The sequence below is a fragment of the Seriola aureovittata genome, chromosome 19 (assembly GCF_021018895.1).
Source record: "Seriola aureovittata isolate HTS-2021-v1 ecotype China chromosome 19, ASM2101889v1, whole genome shotgun sequence".
In the NCBI taxonomy this organism is placed as follows: Eukaryota; Metazoa; Chordata; class Actinopteri; order Carangiformes; family Carangidae; genus Seriola; species Seriola aureovittata.
Window position 1 is genome coordinate 10,445,553 of NC_079382.1, and position 18,489 is coordinate 10,464,041.

The 18,489-nt window shown below is 40.4% G+C and overlaps 1 protein-coding gene across 2 annotated transcripts; it reads right to left on the minus strand.

Annotated features, from left to right (window-relative positions):
- Positions 1-203: 203 nt before the first annotated feature.
- Positions 204-17,880, minus strand: scml4 (Scm polycomb group protein like 4). Of its 2 annotated transcripts, XM_056363352.1 has the most exons (7): positions 17,394-17,880; positions 11,292-11,559; positions 7,302-7,504; positions 5,841-5,970; positions 3,601-3,813; positions 2,456-2,601; positions 204-2,247 (listed from the first exon to the last, which is right to left on the minus strand). In XM_056363352.1, the coding sequence occupies exons 2-7, from the start codon at positions 11,518-11,520 to the stop codon at positions 2,122-2,124; spliced, it is 1,047 nt and encodes a 348-aa protein (XP_056219327.1). In that variant the 5' UTR covers positions 11,521-11,559; positions 17,394-17,880; the 3' UTR covers positions 204-2,121. The 2 variants fall into 2 exon arrangements, with proteins under 2 accessions (XP_056219327.1, XP_056219328.1); XM_056363353.1 differs by lacking the exons at positions 11,292-11,559; positions 17,394-17,880 and adding an exon at positions 8,093-8,389.
- Positions 17,881-18,489: the final 609 nt, after the last annotated feature.

The following is an 18,489-nucleotide window of genomic DNA, read 5'->3' on the forward strand; positions in this document are numbered from 1 at the left end:
AGCATGGATGTATTATGATACTGTACAACTACTAAAATAGGCCTAAACATATAATAATAATAATAATAATAATAATAATAATAATAATAATTTTACATTGACAGATGATAAAAAAGGGTTCATTTAAAAACAAGTTTATTTTGTCTGGGAAAAATGTGCTTTATATATAAAAAACATTAAAGTAAAAAGAAAGGGAGGTTCAATAAGGAGTCCAAATTTATTTAACATGGGTCACAGGTGTGATAAAAATTTGTGGAAAATTTGAAAATGTTTCATTTTGGGGTAACAGCTCTTGTGCAATACACTTCCCTAATTTCTTGCAAACCACTGATTTCCAGTTATCAGATTAAGTTATTCTGAAAATAAAACGTGTAAGTTTCATTCAGCCCATAGCTCACAAGGGCTGAAGACAGTCATGAAATACAGATTGAATTCATACATAGACATACATGCTGTACATCACATAAGTCTGTTTGTGGCACACAGACTTAAACAAATTAAAGCAAAACATATAGAACAGAAAATATCAAAGTGAGTAATGAGTACTGTACAGAAGGTTAAAAAAAACATTGTGTTTAACCACACATTTTACAAATCTGTCACATACTGCATGAAATTGATCATTAATGTGTTTACAAGTTTTTGTTTGTACAATTTTAAATGACAAAACTGTAATCGGTGGCTTCAAAAATTGTTATTATTAATGCTCAAGACATTTCACTTGTCACCTTATACAGTTTGGATATGAAACATTGGTTTATCATTTGGCAGAACAAAACACAGCTTAGAGGAATTCATATTGAAAATTACTGAAGAGGTATTGTATGAGAGGAATGTAAACTGTAGCCTTATGTGGAAGTCACACAGAGAGAGATATGAAGTGTATGAGAAGAGTTATGAAGTGTTGTGGTTGTAGTGGCGGTAATGGTTTCAGTGAGCATCAAGTTGCATGGGTTTGTGACAAGTTGCTTTTGCTCAAAACCCTTTTGCAACCTTCTGAAATAAGTCAAAGGCTGCAAAGTGGCCTGCAACTCAATATAGTCATTTAAAAACCAGTGAGTGTAACATGATTGATATGCAATCAATGAGAACATGCTGAGACTCCCCTCCAAGTTTCTATCTGTGTTTCCTTTCCCTCTTGTCATGTTAATAAACACAGTGTGGTCTTAAGCACCTCTGCTTAGTGAAATACCTCATGGCTTCACTGTTTATTCACTCAACACTGACATGTGGTTTCTGGTAAAAAAAAAAATTTCTTGGGGGTGAGATACATCACTTTTTTATAATGCAGTTTTACGTCTTTCAGCATAAAGATAAATCAAAACAAAATGAACAAGGATTTGTCACTTAATGTTAAGAATAATTCCTCTTAAGATGCACCCAGCTTGATGCTTAAGAACGGATCTAAGGATCACTGGCTTAGAAAACCTCTGAGCTGACACATTTCTTAGGCTTGATAGCTGTGCCCCCACAGTTATAGTGCAGCTTTGTTTTTGATTTTTGGGGACATTTTTGAAAGCAGTAGTTTGCATTAGCTGTTTGCAGCCAAAATATTTTTTAAATCAATTTAATGAAGAGTATGTGAGCTACCAACATAAACATTCTCACCAGTTTAGAACAAAACAGATTATCTTAAAAGACAGCAGCCTCTTCTTTAAGTTTAAATATGCTACTGAGGTAACGCACCATACAGGTTTGTAAAGATCCCTGTCCTTGCAGGTCTTCAGAGGTGTTGATACAGTGTCCATGATTAAGATCTGCACAAAATCATGCTGCTGAAAGTCAGATAGAGTTAAGTTATTACAGGTCACATTTCAGTATACAGTAGCTGCCATCAGCGTGGAGCCGAAACTATTTACAATCTAAAGCCATTCAGATCTCCAGTAAACAAAAAATGAAAATGAAATCATAGCTTCAGCTGTAAATAGTCTTAATATGTACAGTCAACATGTCCAATTTATCGCCAAAATGTTGGTGCAGATGCAGTAAAAGCCGTCAGTATACAATCCAAATCCAAAAGGCGCTCATGATCTATTGCTGATAGTTGAGGAAGTCTGAGAGAGTTAGCACTGGTTCAGTTTTAGTGAACGGTGATCAGGAGTTTGGCTCCTCGGCAGAAAATCACAACCGATTCTGTTTAAGCCTGTCGATGTGGTAACAGAGTTTGAGCGCAGGGCCCAGCTTCAGTCCCAGGTACTTCATCATCATCTCACTTTTCAGCAGGAGTAGGGCGTCTCCATCTATCTCCTAAAAACACATCACAGAGCCACGTTACTGATAGAATCTTCAATATAGCACATATTTCACCTAATTGCGTGGTTAACTTCACACATACAACAGTAAAAATCTTACAGATCTTACATCCTGAAATATGCAGCTCTGTTCCAATACATTTTGTATTACAGTGTCAGTCATTGGCCAGAGCCATCTACAATATAAAGCAGTCTGGACTCACATGCTTCCTGAAGGCATCAGCGTGAGGTCCCAGGGCTTGGGGATCAGCATCTTTGATAAACCAAACCACCTCTTCCACACCCCAGCTGGATGGGTCCTTACCAGCAGGACGCTTGCACTCTCCAGAGTCTGGCATAGGCATGTAACCTATGAAGCACAAGGAGAGTGAAGATTTTATGCTCAAATGTTGAATATTATGGAGATCTAAACGAGTTTATTTGCTTTCTTGCAGAGAATCAGATGAAAAGATCGATACACCCCTCTAGTCTGTCTGATTAGTACGAAACTACAGACAGGAAAGGGTTAGCTTAGCTAGTAAGACTAGTAACAGCTATTTCCACCTGGCTCTGTCTGAAGGTGACAAAATGATCCAACCAGCACCTCTAAAGCCAATTCCCAAGTTATCTTGTTTGTTTATTTTGTACAAAAACCAATGTGCAAAACAACAATTTGTGGTTTAACTGTGTGTTAATTGCGTAATTGCGCTCCTCCTGGCATTTTCGTTATAACTTGAGGTTGCCAGGCAACCCGGAGAGGTTCCAGTCATACTTGATCCATTAGCATGACTGCATGTTACTCTGGCAAACAAAAGGGAATCAGTAAAGTCACTTTTACTTTTATCTTTAGCTCCTTTACTATAGAAGCAAAACTAAACAATATAGACAAAGATTTTAGGGAGAGCTCCCACCTTTAGTATTAAAATGCTTCAAAATCAGGAGCCAAGAGTGCAGCAATTTCTTTGGGGTTTCTCAGATTTTTAATCAGCCTGACTGATTGGACTTCTGCTCCTTGGCAGAACTATGACAGAAATCCTATCTCAACGTACCCGTAAGGATGATAAAGTGTAAGTTATCCTACGTTAACAGGATAACTAGAGAGAGAGAAATATGTCAGTGAAGCACATTTGGCACACACCACCACTGTCCTAACAGAAGGTCACATAAGACAAGTGAAAAGACCTGTGCAGGTGTACTATAGTTGTACGGGACCTTTAAAAGCATTGGTACAAAGCAGATTAAACTTTTAAAATATAGAAATGAGAGCTAATTATATGTATAAAGCAGCATTGCAATGATCGACAAAATAGGTGTATTGTGCAATAGTATTGTTGGCAAAACTACATCGGATGCCAACGCGTAGCCTCACCATTTCTGTTTCCGTCCTGGAAGCTTCCTGGACTGGACGCTTTTCTGCATACAGCCATTTGAGTAGAGCAACTGCTTCCACGATAAGGGTAAGAGTGCTTTGTTGGGTACTGTGATGTCATGACATTGAAGGCGGAGTCGCTGGGATCTACAGCATAGCGCTTGGAGTCCACCGGTGGGTCGCATAAGAAGTCATCAGGCATTGGTGTCTCTGCTGAAGGAGGAAAGACAGGAAGTGGCATCATTAAATCTGAGCCCATGTGGAAAATACTGTCTTTTTCGTTTTGGTGATGTCATTCTTTCAGGAGGTCAAAGGTGAAATATCGCAACATTGATTGGGACAAAATTTTGTACATGGTTTTCAGAGGATGTAATGAGCTTGGTCAACAAATCTCTCAACAACTATTTATTAAACCAAGTACACACATCATCCATGTCGCGCTGGAGGAGAATTGCCTGACTTTTGCCATTTATCAGCTCAACATTTCTATTTGTCCAATACTTTGGTTTATGACCAAATACCTGAAAAGCTAATGACAGACCAATCGGCATCAGCTTTATTTCGTGTTTAGTGCTAATTAGCAACTGTTAGCATGACAGTGAACACGGTAAACTTGTGCTTGTGTCCGTTTTAGTATGCTAATGTTAGCATTTAGCTCAAAGGACTGCTGTACCTAAGCGTCTGCAGATTTATGTGCTACATTACACAGCAGTTACATTTTTCATGTCCTTTAAACACTGAGTAATTAATACATAGCTAATCTTTAGGTAATCTATGCTAAAGCTCTCTCAGCCTGTTACATTATGGATGTGAAACAGCTGAACGGTAGTCAGTAATTCCTCTGAATCTGCTCCCTTTGTGCCAACCGTTTTTTCAGCTTGTCAGTGAGGTAGATGCCTGCTGGGTATGCCAGAGCTGCTAGGAGGTGCTTATGGATTTACCTGGTGACAGATTTATAAAATGGAAAAACTCCGCTGAGACGATTCTACAATGTGCGACACAGAGGTCAAATGTATTTCATTGTCTTCTGAAAAATCAATTATGTGATAAGATCTGTGCATGTGATTTTGGAGGCTTATATACTGACACACACAGATACACAGAGTGCTGAGCTGCCTTCATATCCTGCAGTAAATGCTTAATATTTTAATACTGAAGATACACACACCCTTATTGTCAATTTTAAAATATAAACACAATTTCTATCATGGTACAACTAAGATTAATTAAGGTTATCTCACATCTTTGAATCCTAACCTCTAAAATATTTGTAATTAAACCATGCAAATACTATACATTTTGACAAATAATAAATAATAAATAATAAATAAAATAAATGAATGTAAGAAAAACAATGATATAAAAAAAAAAAGTATTTGAAAGGGAATTTATGCAGCTGAGTATCTGAAATAATATCTCTAAAATACAGAGACTATTTTTGAAATGCTTCTCCATTTCACCAGAGAAATGATTTACATATCTGTCTGGGTGGCACCACGGCGAGAAAAACTGGTTTTAGTGCATGTGCATATGTGTGTGTGTGTGTGTGTGTGTGTGTGTGTGTGTGTGTGCTTTATGTATGTCTACAGTGTGACATCAAACACTTTTCATGATTTGCAAGAACAAAGAGCAAACCCGTGGTCCTTGACACATGAGATTCCCATTCCCACCTCAAATACACTAAAGACAATCTTTAAATATTTGCTCATTCAGAGCAGGACAGGCTGTGGGGAAAAAAAGCAAAGGAAAAAAAGAGAGCAAGACAGAAAGGATGGCTGTATGAAATGTGTTATTTTTTGTGAAATATTAAAATATGTTTTTCTCCAGAGGCAAAGCAGGAGAGGAAAGCTAAGCGGTGAGACTGAAAGAGAATATGAAAGATGATACGTTTGGGTTATGTTTGAAGGCATTTATTTCTCATTTTAAAGCATGTAAACATTCGTACTAAACCCGCAGACACTGGTGCTGTTTTTGATTCAACATGCACACATACATAAGAGTCGGTGTTTTACATCTAAAAGCACATCTCCTCACACAGAACAAGTGATTGGTGTATTTCGAGAACAAAGAAGAAAAACACCATGTTGACACTTGTAAAGACAGAAGCGTTTTTTTAGTGCTGAATTCAGTCACAGTCACAGAGCAGGGTAGCAGGGATGAGTAAGATAGGATACAAAAATCATTAATTTATGATAATTTTTTACGAGAGGTTATAAAGGTTAAGATGACTGTGGTGTTACCTGTTAGGACCTGTGGTGTGGCAGAGTGGGGGACAATAGCAGCGTCCTGTGGGATGGAGCCCATTTCAGGTTCTGGTGTACTGTTGGGAGGAGAGTTGGCCAGTGGGGACATCACCATCCTGGGCTTCAGCTACAGATACACACATACACACACACACACACATAAGTACACACAGACACACACAATGGTGTTACTGTACAGCTGTAAGTCTGATTATATATCAGAAAACAACACTTTGGATTGCTGAAACTTCTTAGATCTTTACCACTAGTGGAGAAAAAAAAAGATATGCTAAAGAATGCTATGTTAGCAAATATAGATGAGGCTAAAATGTATCCTTTCAGCAACTAGAGGAAAGACCACGGTTTAAAGGAAAATTGAGAGTCTCAAAAATGCGATGGCAATGGTGGTAATACAACCAATTCCACTATTGACAGTACTACCACAACAAACATCAAATATCATTGCCATACCAATATGGTTCCTGTCTCGATTCTGGACGTTGGTTGCATATCACACCTCTCTCTCTCCCAAGTCTCTATCTACACAATGCCAATGCCAATATAAATTCCATTACCATTTACAAAGATAATACCAATACTAACACTTTTACTATTAGCAGTCTCAATACTAGCAAAAGTAGCAGCACGGTAACAGAAAAAGTAATTGTCCTAAATAATGCTTGTCTTATATTTAACAATAATCAAAGGTACCCTTCAGAGTTTTACCACTAGTTGTGCTAGAGGGCACTGTTTTGTAGAGTAGGTCCTCGTTTTGTATGTATTTCTAAAATGCACATGAAACGCAACATACACATTCATGCCAAAAGTTAAAATGAAGTTAAACACTTCATTTCACCGATCAGCTGTTGGTGAAAGTAGCGTACCAACAAACCTGTTAAAGCGTCAGCAAAAGAAAGGAAAGACAAAGAAAACTGCTAGCCGATGTAAATATGGACACAAACGATGCAGAACAATAATTCAGGCTTTATGAGGAAGGAAATGTTTTCAACACACAATGCATTTTGGAGAGAAAAACTGAAAATAAAACTATTTACAAGAAAATGACACAGGGTACCTTTAATGCGTTGGCAATAGACAAGAGTTTTTCAGTCATCCATCTCACACGCTTTGGATGGAAAAGATTTCTGTTTAAATCAATACAGCTGTTTATACAGATTTCAATTGCACTGCGAGTAACTACAAGTTTGTCTTAGGCTTTGAGTCTATTCCATTTTACACACGTAACTACATTGATCGGGTGTTGGACCCTGAGCTCTGTCAAAACATGAGTGACCTATACTCAATGCTGTACCTGAACGCATCCTGTTTAGATAGAGATGAAAGACTGAAGCTCATGCTGCTTTCACTACGCAGCCTGTGTAGACACTGTTTGGTTCTCATGGGAAAACAATAGTAATTTCAAAGATTAAAATAAAAATACAACAATGATTGACCCACCTTAAAGCCAGGTTTTCTGCCTCTCTTCTTCGGGACCTTGAGGGGCGACAGAGGCTCTACATAGTGGCTCTGGAACTCCAGCTTACGGATGGGGGGCCGTCCTCTCTTCCTTCCAGGTACTTTACCCTGGGGCCCCGCTATAAACTGTGGGCCAGGAGTGGGAGTCTGCATTTCGGAGCTGACAGACAGGGTACTCATCAGACCTGACAGAGACAGAAAGATTATTAAATAGAAAGTAACAGGAAGTGGCAGCTTTAAACTGCACGCACTACTGCCTTGGCTCCAAACTGGAGCGGAAACTTAGATGTACATGTGAGACTACCCCATCCACACAGAGAGAGAGAGCGAGAGAGAGAGAGAGAGAGAGAGAGAGAGAGAGTGAGAGAGAGAAAGAGAGAAACTATAGGAAATAGAAACAAAGCAACATAAAGCTTTGTACTCTACCACACCCCTCCCCCTCTCCAGCTGCAAAGATTGCAATAAATATCATTACTGCACAGAGAGAGAGAGAGAGAGAGAGAGTGAGAGAGAGAGAGTGAGGGACAAAGCCACACACACACACACACTCACAGAGGAAGTGAAAGCAAAGCACGTATACTCACAACACCCACACAATCAAACAATCAATCACACACACACACACACACACACACACACACACACACACACACAGAGCAGTGGCTTCAAGTGTTTTTCTTGGTACCATTCATCCACATGGCCCTGACTTTCAGAATACATCCCTCTTTCAAACCATCTCTCCACCATTTAATTCATACAACACGATCCCTTACCTGACATGGCCCTTGAATATGAAGAGGTTGATGTTGTACTCATTCGCTGTCTTGTACCTATTATTCTTTTATTTCTGTCAGCTAAATTACACACACATCTGGCTTCATTACAGACACACTGGCGACTGTTATAGAATAAATCCCTCTTCCTGTGATGACGAATACTTGGTCATTGCAGAAAGAGGACAAACAGGAACAGAGACAGACAGACAGACCACGTGAATATGCATGATCCCTTCCACCCTCTTTCTCTTCCTCAGACTGAATCACACAGAAAAGGCATCAAGATGAGCACATATTTATCATTCTGAGCTTTGCCTACCATGCACACAGCCGTCTGGTAATCAATGCCTGTGTGATGCTTCACTCCAGCAGCAGGTTTCTGGATATTCCCCTGATGGATCTCCAGCAGTCTGCCTCTACTGTTCTCTGCTGCTACACACTTTCAAGACACCGGCAACTCTGCACATCTCCCTCTCTCCGTCTCTCTCTCTCTCTCTTTCTGTTCCTCAATCTCCACCACCTTCCTCCGAAACAACCCCCTCCTCCCCTTCCCTTCTACCCTAACCCCCTTCCTCTGTGTCCCCTTTCAGTCGTCATAGCAACACGCCTCTAACATCCCGCGGCAGCCGGGCAGACGTGCTGAGCTCAGAGCGACGTCTGTGTGTGTGAGCGTGTGTGTGTGTGTGCGTGTGTGTGTGTGTGTGTGTGCGTGTGTGTATGTCTGTGTGTGGCTGTGTGGGACTGTAATGTAATTACAGTTGCCGCAGCTCAGGGTTTTTCTCGTCTGTCTTCAAAAAGAGGCTGAGAGCGAGTGACAAGGTATTCAAGCTGTGCAGTGTTCTGCGCTACAAGCGTTAGGGGTTAGAAACTCTAATCTGTACCATAGTCATTAATGAAGACATTTAAATTTCAACACAAGATGCATGTTCTCTTAATAAGTCCTATCAACAACAACAACAACAACAAAAAAAAAAAACTGTACCAAAATCTGATTATATTAAATCTTTTAAGTACTCTTAAATGCTTGAACTTTTCTCCTGGCACTAGAGAGATCAGATCTTTTGTAAACATCAAAAGGTTCAAGTCGAAGCCCTTCAGGATTACTCTGCTGCTTTTGTTTGTGATAAAAGATCATATTTCTGTCAAAGCTCACTGCCTTCCTTATATTTATAGACTTCCTCTGTCTTTGTGTCAGCCCGTGCATGCTGCTTTTGTTTTATCTATAATGAAAAAAACACACATGGAAAGAAAAGAAGACCAGCCAAGGGCGAGGTTGTGAGTGATTTCCCTGCTGAGGTGCAGGTATTAAAAGAAAAAAGGAGTCTCCTGAGTGCTTTTTGCTCTCATAGGCTACAAGTGTAGAGTACAACTCAGGCTTTACCCCTCGCCACCACATATTGATTAGTTACGCTCAGGTTGCTGTACTGATTCCCATTTCGAAGCCGTATTTGTGGGTTTTAACACTCAATCAAAATCAGGTTAACCTTTCAAAGGGGGGATCAAACGCCCGCGTGCCCTCGCTCATACGCACCGCCGCTGCCAGCGTGTAAAGAGATTTGTCAGGAGTCGGCTGTAAAGCGGTCGCTCACAAGATGCCTTAACAGTGAATGTGACAGGCCAGGCAAATTGTATTGTTTCAATGCTAGAAGCCTATACATGATAATAAAAAAAGGGACAATGAACAGCAAGGTCAGGACAATAATGCTATGATAGTGAGTGCTGCCGCACATAGACTCACTTAATCTGCAGTGACCGTGATGGTAGGAGGCCTGTGTGTGCGTGCGCGTGTGTGTTTGTGTATGTGAAGGAAGGGACCCATAAATCATAAAAGTAATTACACAGTGAGATTAATCCTGATGTCCCTCCTCAATCAGTCCTGTCCCATTACAGAGCATCACGTTACAGACAGAGACAGACTGAGAGAGAACAGATAATCATCTTTTACTTAAAAAGAATTGGATATGGGGGGGGGGGCACCCATTAACACCGACTGACAATTTGAAACAACACCATTTTTTTCAGGCGAGGGGAAAGCTTTGCACCACTGCACTGCACCCTAAGACAATACATTTGGGACCACAGCCTAATTTGTTTATGGCTAATTAAGCAATTAAGCAATCAGTGAACCCCTACACCCAATTTTATTTTCCGACTAAGGGATATTGTCTCCTTTTGGAAGCCAAATGTGAGAGGGAGGCATTTGAAAGCTGTTGGAGCCTGGTGATATGGCCACAGTAATGCAGCCATGATCAGCAATGATTAGCATAACTTAATCACTAGCTTCAGGGGATGGAGACTTGTATCTGTTTTCACTTATGCAGAGGGGAAACCGCAATGAAGTGAGTTATGCTAATGCCTTTCTAAACTGCACACCTACTCACATAAACAAATAGTCTAAACACTGTGTAACACACACACAGACACACACACACACACACACACAAAAATACATGCATAAAATAACTGCATTTTAACTAGAAACTATATGCCCTCGCCTGGCTGCAGAATAGATTATTGTGTCTATTATGTGTGTGTGTGTGTCTGTGTGTGTGTGTGTCTGCATGCGTGCATGCGTGCGTGCGTGCGTGTGTGTGTGTGTGTGTGTGTGTGTGTGTGCGTGCGTGTGTTCTGTAATCAATGTAACAATGTAACAGCCCCCCTGAATTTATTTACAGCTCAGGCAGGGCGTCACCATGGTAACAGACAGTGAAATCGGATCCTGCGCCAGAGTCATGTGATAAGGTGGGAATAAATAAACGCATAAACAGCAATGTGTGTATTAAATAGGCACACTCACACGTGCATGCACACACAAACACACACACACAACACACACACACACACACACACACACACACACACACACACATACTGCCCCTCCTTATCTCCACTGAGACCCTTCATAACACAACACACTCCAGAAGAAAGGGAAGGTGAGGAGTATGGCTCTTTTCATCAGCTTCATGTCAGGAAAAAAAGGAGATAATTTGATAAATCACATCCCTCTTCTACAGACACATTAACTCATACACATTTACAAATTTAAATAGACTGCACACGTTTGAAATTAGGCTTCTTTAGTAGCTACAGTGGTGGTACATTCAAGTACTATACTTAAATGTATGTATTTTATTTTACTTAAGTAAAACAAAATAGAAAACAAACAAAATAAAGTGCAGAGATTCACTTTTCTTACTTTGTGGGTGGGTGTCAGGGGCGGGGCTCCTCAGTCTCCGCCCAGCTGGCTCTGTCTCCAAGTCAACCAGCTGCCAGCAGCCTCGCCCCCGGTCGTCGTGATGATCCAGACGCAGACGCAGACGTACACCCTTACTGAGGACACCGGGCAACCAGCCAACAGGCGGCGGAGGAGGGGCCAGTTCCAGGTGTGAATCAGTGTTGAAATCCTGCCCTCGTCGCAATCTCATCCCCGCGCAGCCCGCAAGCGTAGGGCGAGATACATCACACTGGTGAAAAAGAGAAAAACATTCAACAACAACCTTTTAGACCGCTGCAGGAAAGATGTATTTCTAGATGTGCTTTTGGAGTACTGCAAAAAATAAGCTCTGTGACTGTGATAATCTTCACAAATGAACATCACTTTTATGATTTTTGAAGCGTAAATAGTCAGTAGAAAAACTTATGCTAGGCTATAAACAATCTACACCGCCGTTGCATGACTTCAACATCACCACTACTAAACTTCCAACTAGTAGTTTGACTTGGCGCTTCCCTCCTCTACAAAAGCCTTCCCCCTTAAAAAGTTAGTGATAGTTTGAAGAGTGTGAGTATAAACACCAGGCTGTAAAGGTGGACAGGTGAGTAGATATTTGTGTTCAGCCTGATAACATTTAACATCCTCGACAACCTCTGTAGTCTAATTCAGCCACTTGTTAGCAACCGTTTTTTAACACACCTAAAAGCTCAAAGAAATCCCGACTAAGGTATTTACTAACGTATTTTATTCATTCATTCGTTCAGATTAAAACTTGAAAATGTCTTGAGCTTATGTTACCCTCTAGACCTCATTTCAGCCATCTAGCCATAAACCCATTCAAAAAACCCATACAACTCAGGACAAAGGAACTGCACACTATAGTGTAGATCAAATCATATATATGTAGTATAAAAAGAATGTTGCACAGGTCCGTGGGCCTGCTGTCAAATGCAAATGTATATATAGGGTTTTTTTTTTTTCAATGAATCTGAATTCTATAAATCACACTTAACACATAACAAAGTACACCATTATTCCATTTCTCAACATTAATCACATCTTCTAGAAATTAATTTCAGATCTTTCAATGGTAAAATGGATGTGGGAGTGGTAGAAAGCAGGCAGACAGAGGGATATAGGGAGAAAGACAGAAAAAGACAGGGAGAGTGGAAGGAGCATTAAAAAACAAGAAGAAATCGGGGGGAGGGGTGTGTGTAATTATATCACTTTGTGTTCAGAGGTCAAAGAAATAAACTGGAGGCTAATAGGAGAATATGGCTTTACTAATGATAAAAGTACTGGGCACAATGTGTCTATTGTGCTGTAAAGTGAATGCAATTTGGTCTCCAGGGCACTGGATTTACTGATTAACTTTAACTAACTAAGCTTTCAGTCTCCTCTATATTGGATGGAACAAAGGCGAATGAAGATGAGAAAGAAGGAAGCTGTGAAACTTGTTAGAGCTGATGGAAATGTTCACATTATCATGCTGTTACCCTATTCTGCAGATCTTATTTTCTGTTTGGTGGTTGTTAGTCCTGCAGTAATCACCCATGGCTTTGTTTACCACCTGCAGGCTGAAGGTGGGTGAAAGGAGAACAATGCTCGCTCATTTCGCCGATTTGAACGTTAAATTATGGGTTCCAGCGTTAGAGGTTTAGCACGAGCTCTGAAGCACTCCGTCTCATCACAAAAATGATATTAATTAAAAACAACCTATGGTTCATACAAAGACTTCTCCATTTCAAAGCTCTGTGGATTATCTGCAAATACTATAAGAGAAAAAAAGGAAGGAGTTCCATCGTATCACAAACATCATTACTCTTCTGACACAATTCATTTATTTTAACCACATACAGTGAAGTGACTACATTTCCTAAATAAGTAGTGTTTACCGTGTTAACCATCTTAGTTTATTGTGTTATCATGTGAGTGTTTGCTAAGAAAAAAAACCCCACAAAGGACAGCTAAGGCTGATGTAAGCCGGGGCTATAAAACGTTAGCGATATGTACATGAGACAGACACTTCATCAGTAACAATAAGAAAACCATATAAAGCCAGATAGTTTCATGGTTGCATGAACAAACCCCAAGCTTGCTCCCTCCCTGGCTCATAAACACAGTGACACGCAAACAGTCAATCATTTAACAAGTCTGTTGTTAGGTCACACCAACAACAACTAAAGCACGGAGTCAGAAAATGAGTGCAGCCAGTGAAGAAGGTGAAAAACAGTTAACAAAAATGACAGCTCAGCTCATCAGTATGGCAGGTTTTTTAAGCCAAGCCAATATCCGAACACTGCTGAGTGTCCCTGTGCAGGAAAACCATCAGGACCAAAAGCGAGAGTACAACAAACTTCTTTTATCATCTGAGCTGCTTCCACCCAACATGTAGTCCGTCACGACCAACATCTGCGACATCTAAAGACACAACTCACAGGCAGTCCATGGTGGAGGGGTACCCATGCACTAGTGTACTGCGTTTCTCCTGGTCTTTATTAAAATAGGTCATTAAAAATTATCACTAATAATTGATACGTTCTTATACATTTTTGACCATATCGCCCAGCACTAGGCCGATGAATGTCATTAGTTTTGCAGGTCATAAACCAAGGTATTGGACAAAATGGAATTTTGACCTGATGATCACACGAGAGAAAAATCAGGGAAACACCAAAGTCATTAGGGTTCATCCTCTAAGAACCATGAATGTTTGAACATCTACCATTCCATATAGTAGATGTTGAGAATTCACTGGATGAGTTAAAAGTCTGACCTGTTGGTGGCGCTAGATTAAAACTTGATGAATAACCAAAGTCATTAGTGTTCATTCTCTGGGAAATTTGCCCAAAAATCCATCCAACAATTGCTAAAACATATCAGTAAAAAACAAAAACCTGATGGTGGCGCTAGAGGAAAGGTCGGATGTTCACCTAACAGAATTAGAATTCATCCTCTTTAGATCATGAACGTTTGTACAAACTTTCATGGAAAACCACAGAATAAAAAGTGGTAGACCAAGTGACCAACTGACAGAGAAATGTTAACATCCCCACAGCCACGCCACTAGCATGGCTTGATACTCAAAAAGCACATTGGCACAGAAAGCTATTCAGTAAAATGGAATGACTTTAATCTCTAAGGAAACAATGAGGAGATCGAGGCATAAAGATGAGTCAAATGGTTTGGTTCTTGGGTAAACTGTGGGAAAAATGAAAAGTATGTTGTTGTGAAACATTTGTACATTTCAGGAGCTATTTTCCAGTGAATTAACAAGAAACAGGCTAAATTCACTGTGGTGCTTTTTTTGTTTATTGTTTATTTGTTTAAAAATGTGAAAATGAATTTAAAAAAGTCAAAGGAAAGGTATAAAAAAAGAACACAGGAAAAAAAGTGGGGCAATAAGAGAAAGGAGTACAGAGCTTTTCAGTGCTGAGCTGTCAGCTTCGATCTGGTTGGAGATTAAAAAATCACCCCTCAACTCCAATATTTCACATTTACCAAAAAATTTGAAACATCAAAACAGTGATCCTGAAAAACATGAAAGAAAACAGTTCCTCATACACACACACACACACACACACACACACACACACACACACACACACACACACAGCAGCTATCTGTAGCACCATGAAACAACCGGAATGATAGAAGTTAGACTTGATGAAACAGAGTGTAACCCATCCAACACACACACACACACACACGCACGCACGCACGCACGCACGCACGCACGCACACACACACACACACACAGGGGAATATTTCTGTTTCTATCTCAAGGCTCTGGGTCCCATGGGAGCAGAAAACTACTTTATCTTGCCACTTTACCAAAACACTTGTGGCTTGGAGCCCTGCCAGGAGTGTAGCTGCTGGAGAGATTCTTCTTCTTCTTTAACAGAATCAAACACGCACGGACACACACAGACATACATAGACAAACACTCACACAGCTGCTGTTCGTTCCCATAAGCTGTGGAATATACAAGTAGTGAAGGAGAAAGCACACGAGAGGCTTGCAAGTCTTATGGCTTCGGTTTTTCCATTGAAGGGAGTGACTTAAGTCGTCTTCTCATTCCACATTCTCTACATGTTTAACATCTTGTCTCTTCTTATGTTACGGTTGATTGTAAATCTTGATAGATGGGGCCATAAATAATACTGGATGTTGCTTTCAGGTCTAAATATCAAAAACACAGCTTTATCATTTGTCTGCAGGCTGCTGTGAGCTTCTTTTAAATCAGAATGTGAAATGTGTAATTGAACAGATCACATTTTCAACCATGGAATCCACAATGTATTTGCATGTGAGTCTTGTGCCAATAAGTCCTAGTCTGATCACAGTGTACAGTTAGATGATTAGTGGGTTTAGTGATGCAACTAACAATTATTTTCATTGTTGATTAATCGCTCAGTTTGGTCTGTGAAATGTGTGAAAAGGGTGAAAAATGCCCAATGCAATTTCCCACAGCAAAATATATTCTATTTACAATCATCGAAGATTAAAATAACCAGAAGAAAATGCACATTTCAGAAGCTGAAAACAGTACATTTCTGGTATTCATTAACATGACTTAAATGATTCACAAATTTTGTTTTTGATTAACTAATCATTTCTCCGTCTGGGAAACACAAAATCAAACGATCCATCCTTGTGTGCCTTTGGAAATAGCATATTTTGGGGTCAAAGTACAATTTCATGCACAAAACCTGCAGGAAATGATCCTGCTGTTGACCTCTGTCTGCCACAATTTTGTAGTTGTGTGTTTGCTGTGAAAGCCTTTTCACTTTGTTAGTCACTGCAAAAGGACCAATAATGTGCCACCCTGAAATGGTGGTGCATCTTTTCTTTATTAGAAAGCTTTCTCAAACATCGTCTTAGAAGGAGGCTAAAACCAAACTGTGGAATGTCAGTCCACAGTGGACTACAAACTCTTCCTTTGATATTAACAGTGGTCTCAGGCCTTGGTTTTAGTCTGCACTGCCATGCAACATTTTTGATCCCAGGGTAAAATATTTTGATAAAAAGGAAATAAAATGGAGAGCAAAAGGAAAAAAAAAAAATCTTTCTCCCACTGTGTCCTTAGCCTTTACTCTTTTTTTGTGTGGAAACACAGTTGTTCTCAGAAGTGCAAACCTTTTACTAAACCTTATTTGCTGTAACAATGTTTTGGATCCACTGACCTCCACTGGCCTGGCGTCAAGCTCAAAGTCAAAGACTGAGATGTTCCGGCTGATATGAAAGCAGAGTGATAGCCTGTGTTGTGCTCTTTGCTATTTGCATGCTTTACCAGTGTTCATCTGTTATTCCAGCAACATACACAAAGACACACAACACCACCTTTAGTTCACACTGTACGCTCAAGCAAATTATGCACGGTTGGTGGAGGGCCAACGGTTAACTTTCAGTATATTCAAATTCATAGCATAAGATTAGGCCCATGGTTGAGAAGAGAAGAGAAGAGAAGAGAAGAGAAGAGAAGAGAAGAGAAGAGAAGAGTGTTGTATTTCATTGATAGATAAAGATAGGTACACTAGAAATAGATCCACAGAGAGGTCTAACTCCCTTGGGTGCACCTTCCCACAGAGGCCCCACTCTGTTATAATCTTAAAAACACAGTTTGTACTGTCTGCATAATGCACTTGAAGCAAGTAAGTATTTATCAATGGCCTGCAGCAGCCCACTGCAATCAACTTTTTTGGTGTGTCATGAGAAAATAATGAATTTGGCCTAGATAATTAGTTAAAGCATTGCCATGACAACAAAAATTCACCCACACAGTATTACAAAGTGCACGTGGAGATTAAAAAAAAAAAAAGAAGAAGAAGAAAAAAAAAAAGAGTTTAAAATGACCTTGTGTTTTATGCTCCTGGGATTGTATATTTAGTACTGCAACAGGAACATGCAGTGATATTAACAAACAGCCTATGGCATCGACTTGTATGAGACTGAAGTGAGTTTATTTTGACCTTGTTGTACGGTACACTAGTACGAGAATGTATTATATTAATAACCTACAATTCATTTTTATTCATATGCCTTTAAGTTCGTTTTCGTGATAGAGTCTGTGGTATCTTTACCTATCCCGGTGGGGGTGATTCAACAGCGGGAATCCATTTCTCCACGGCAGGCGAGCAGGCTGTCTTCGTTCAGACCGTGAGCCGGTGCATGGAGCGGTGACACCACCGGGACTCTCGGCCTGGATCAGTCCGGGTTCCACCCCTGCAGATGCGGCAAAGCAGCGAGCGAGTGCCGCGCGCGGGCTGTGTCCGGATAACTGCAGGCGGGAAACGAAGCCGCAGTTTCAACCTTCCCAACGATGTCCAGAGGTTTTGGCAGAGAGTTGTAACGTCCTCAAGGGCGCAAGTTAGGGGGAAACAAACGAGCGAGTGAATCGTTAAACAGCGGGGGCGTGTTGGTTCGGGTAATTTTCCTATCTGGCTTCTAGGTTGCGTCTCATTACCTGCACTGCTTTGGTAGACAGAGAGGGAGTGATGGCACCGTAAATAAAATAGCAGCTACTCAAACTGAAGAGGTTCAACCCCTTTTTGATAACACAAAAACAACTCCTTGATAAACGTGGTGTGGGTGTTTGAGCTGAACTCGGATAAAATAACCGAATTCAGTTTAATCTTTCTATTTTTCCATTAACATTTATTATGTGCTTCATATTTATTCATGTAGACATAATTTACCACCGTTTTTTACTTTAATGTTAACACAGATATGTTAATTTCCCCTATGTTTCCTGGCCCCATCAACCCAAACTTATGTAGCGTTTCCTGGAAAGATATTTTCCTTATCACGGTATTATCTTGAGAAACGTACCCTAAATTTGCAAAACCTTACATACAGGGAATCCCCTGGGCAGGGACCTACTCATTAAGTGTGGAGCCTCGGTGCTATGCAGCCCACATGGGCTGATTGTCACGTTCCCCAATGGTTTCACTACGAACTGTTCCATCCCCTCTCTGTCTACTTCCTCACATATGATGCTAGCTGCTGACAACACTCCGCCTGCCACTCTATGGGCTGACATCTATTGGGGGCTTATTGCAGCTGAAGGCCCTCATGCAGGCGGCATAACATCATTATTCACTCAGTGGCGCCCTTAGTTACAGGCTCTGCATCCCTATGCTCCTCCCTGCGACCCCTATCATGTTACATTGTTTTATG

What these genes read in the sequence shown, in the direction of transcription:
- scml4 (XM_056363352.1), bottom strand. Translation starts at nt 11,520, where the DNA reads ATGAGATTGCGACGAGGGCAGGATTTCAACACTGATTCACACCTGGAA. An exon ending in GCAGAAAACCTGGCTTTAAG is followed by an intron (nt 5,971 to 7,301) that starts GTGGGTCAATCA and finishes GTGTATCTGTAG; the next exon opens with CTGAAGCCCAGGATGGTGAT. An exon ending in CACACCACAGGTCCTAACAG is followed by an intron (nt 3,814 to 5,840) that starts GTAACACCACAG and finishes TTCCTCCTTCAG; the next exon opens with CAGAGACACCAATGCCTGAT.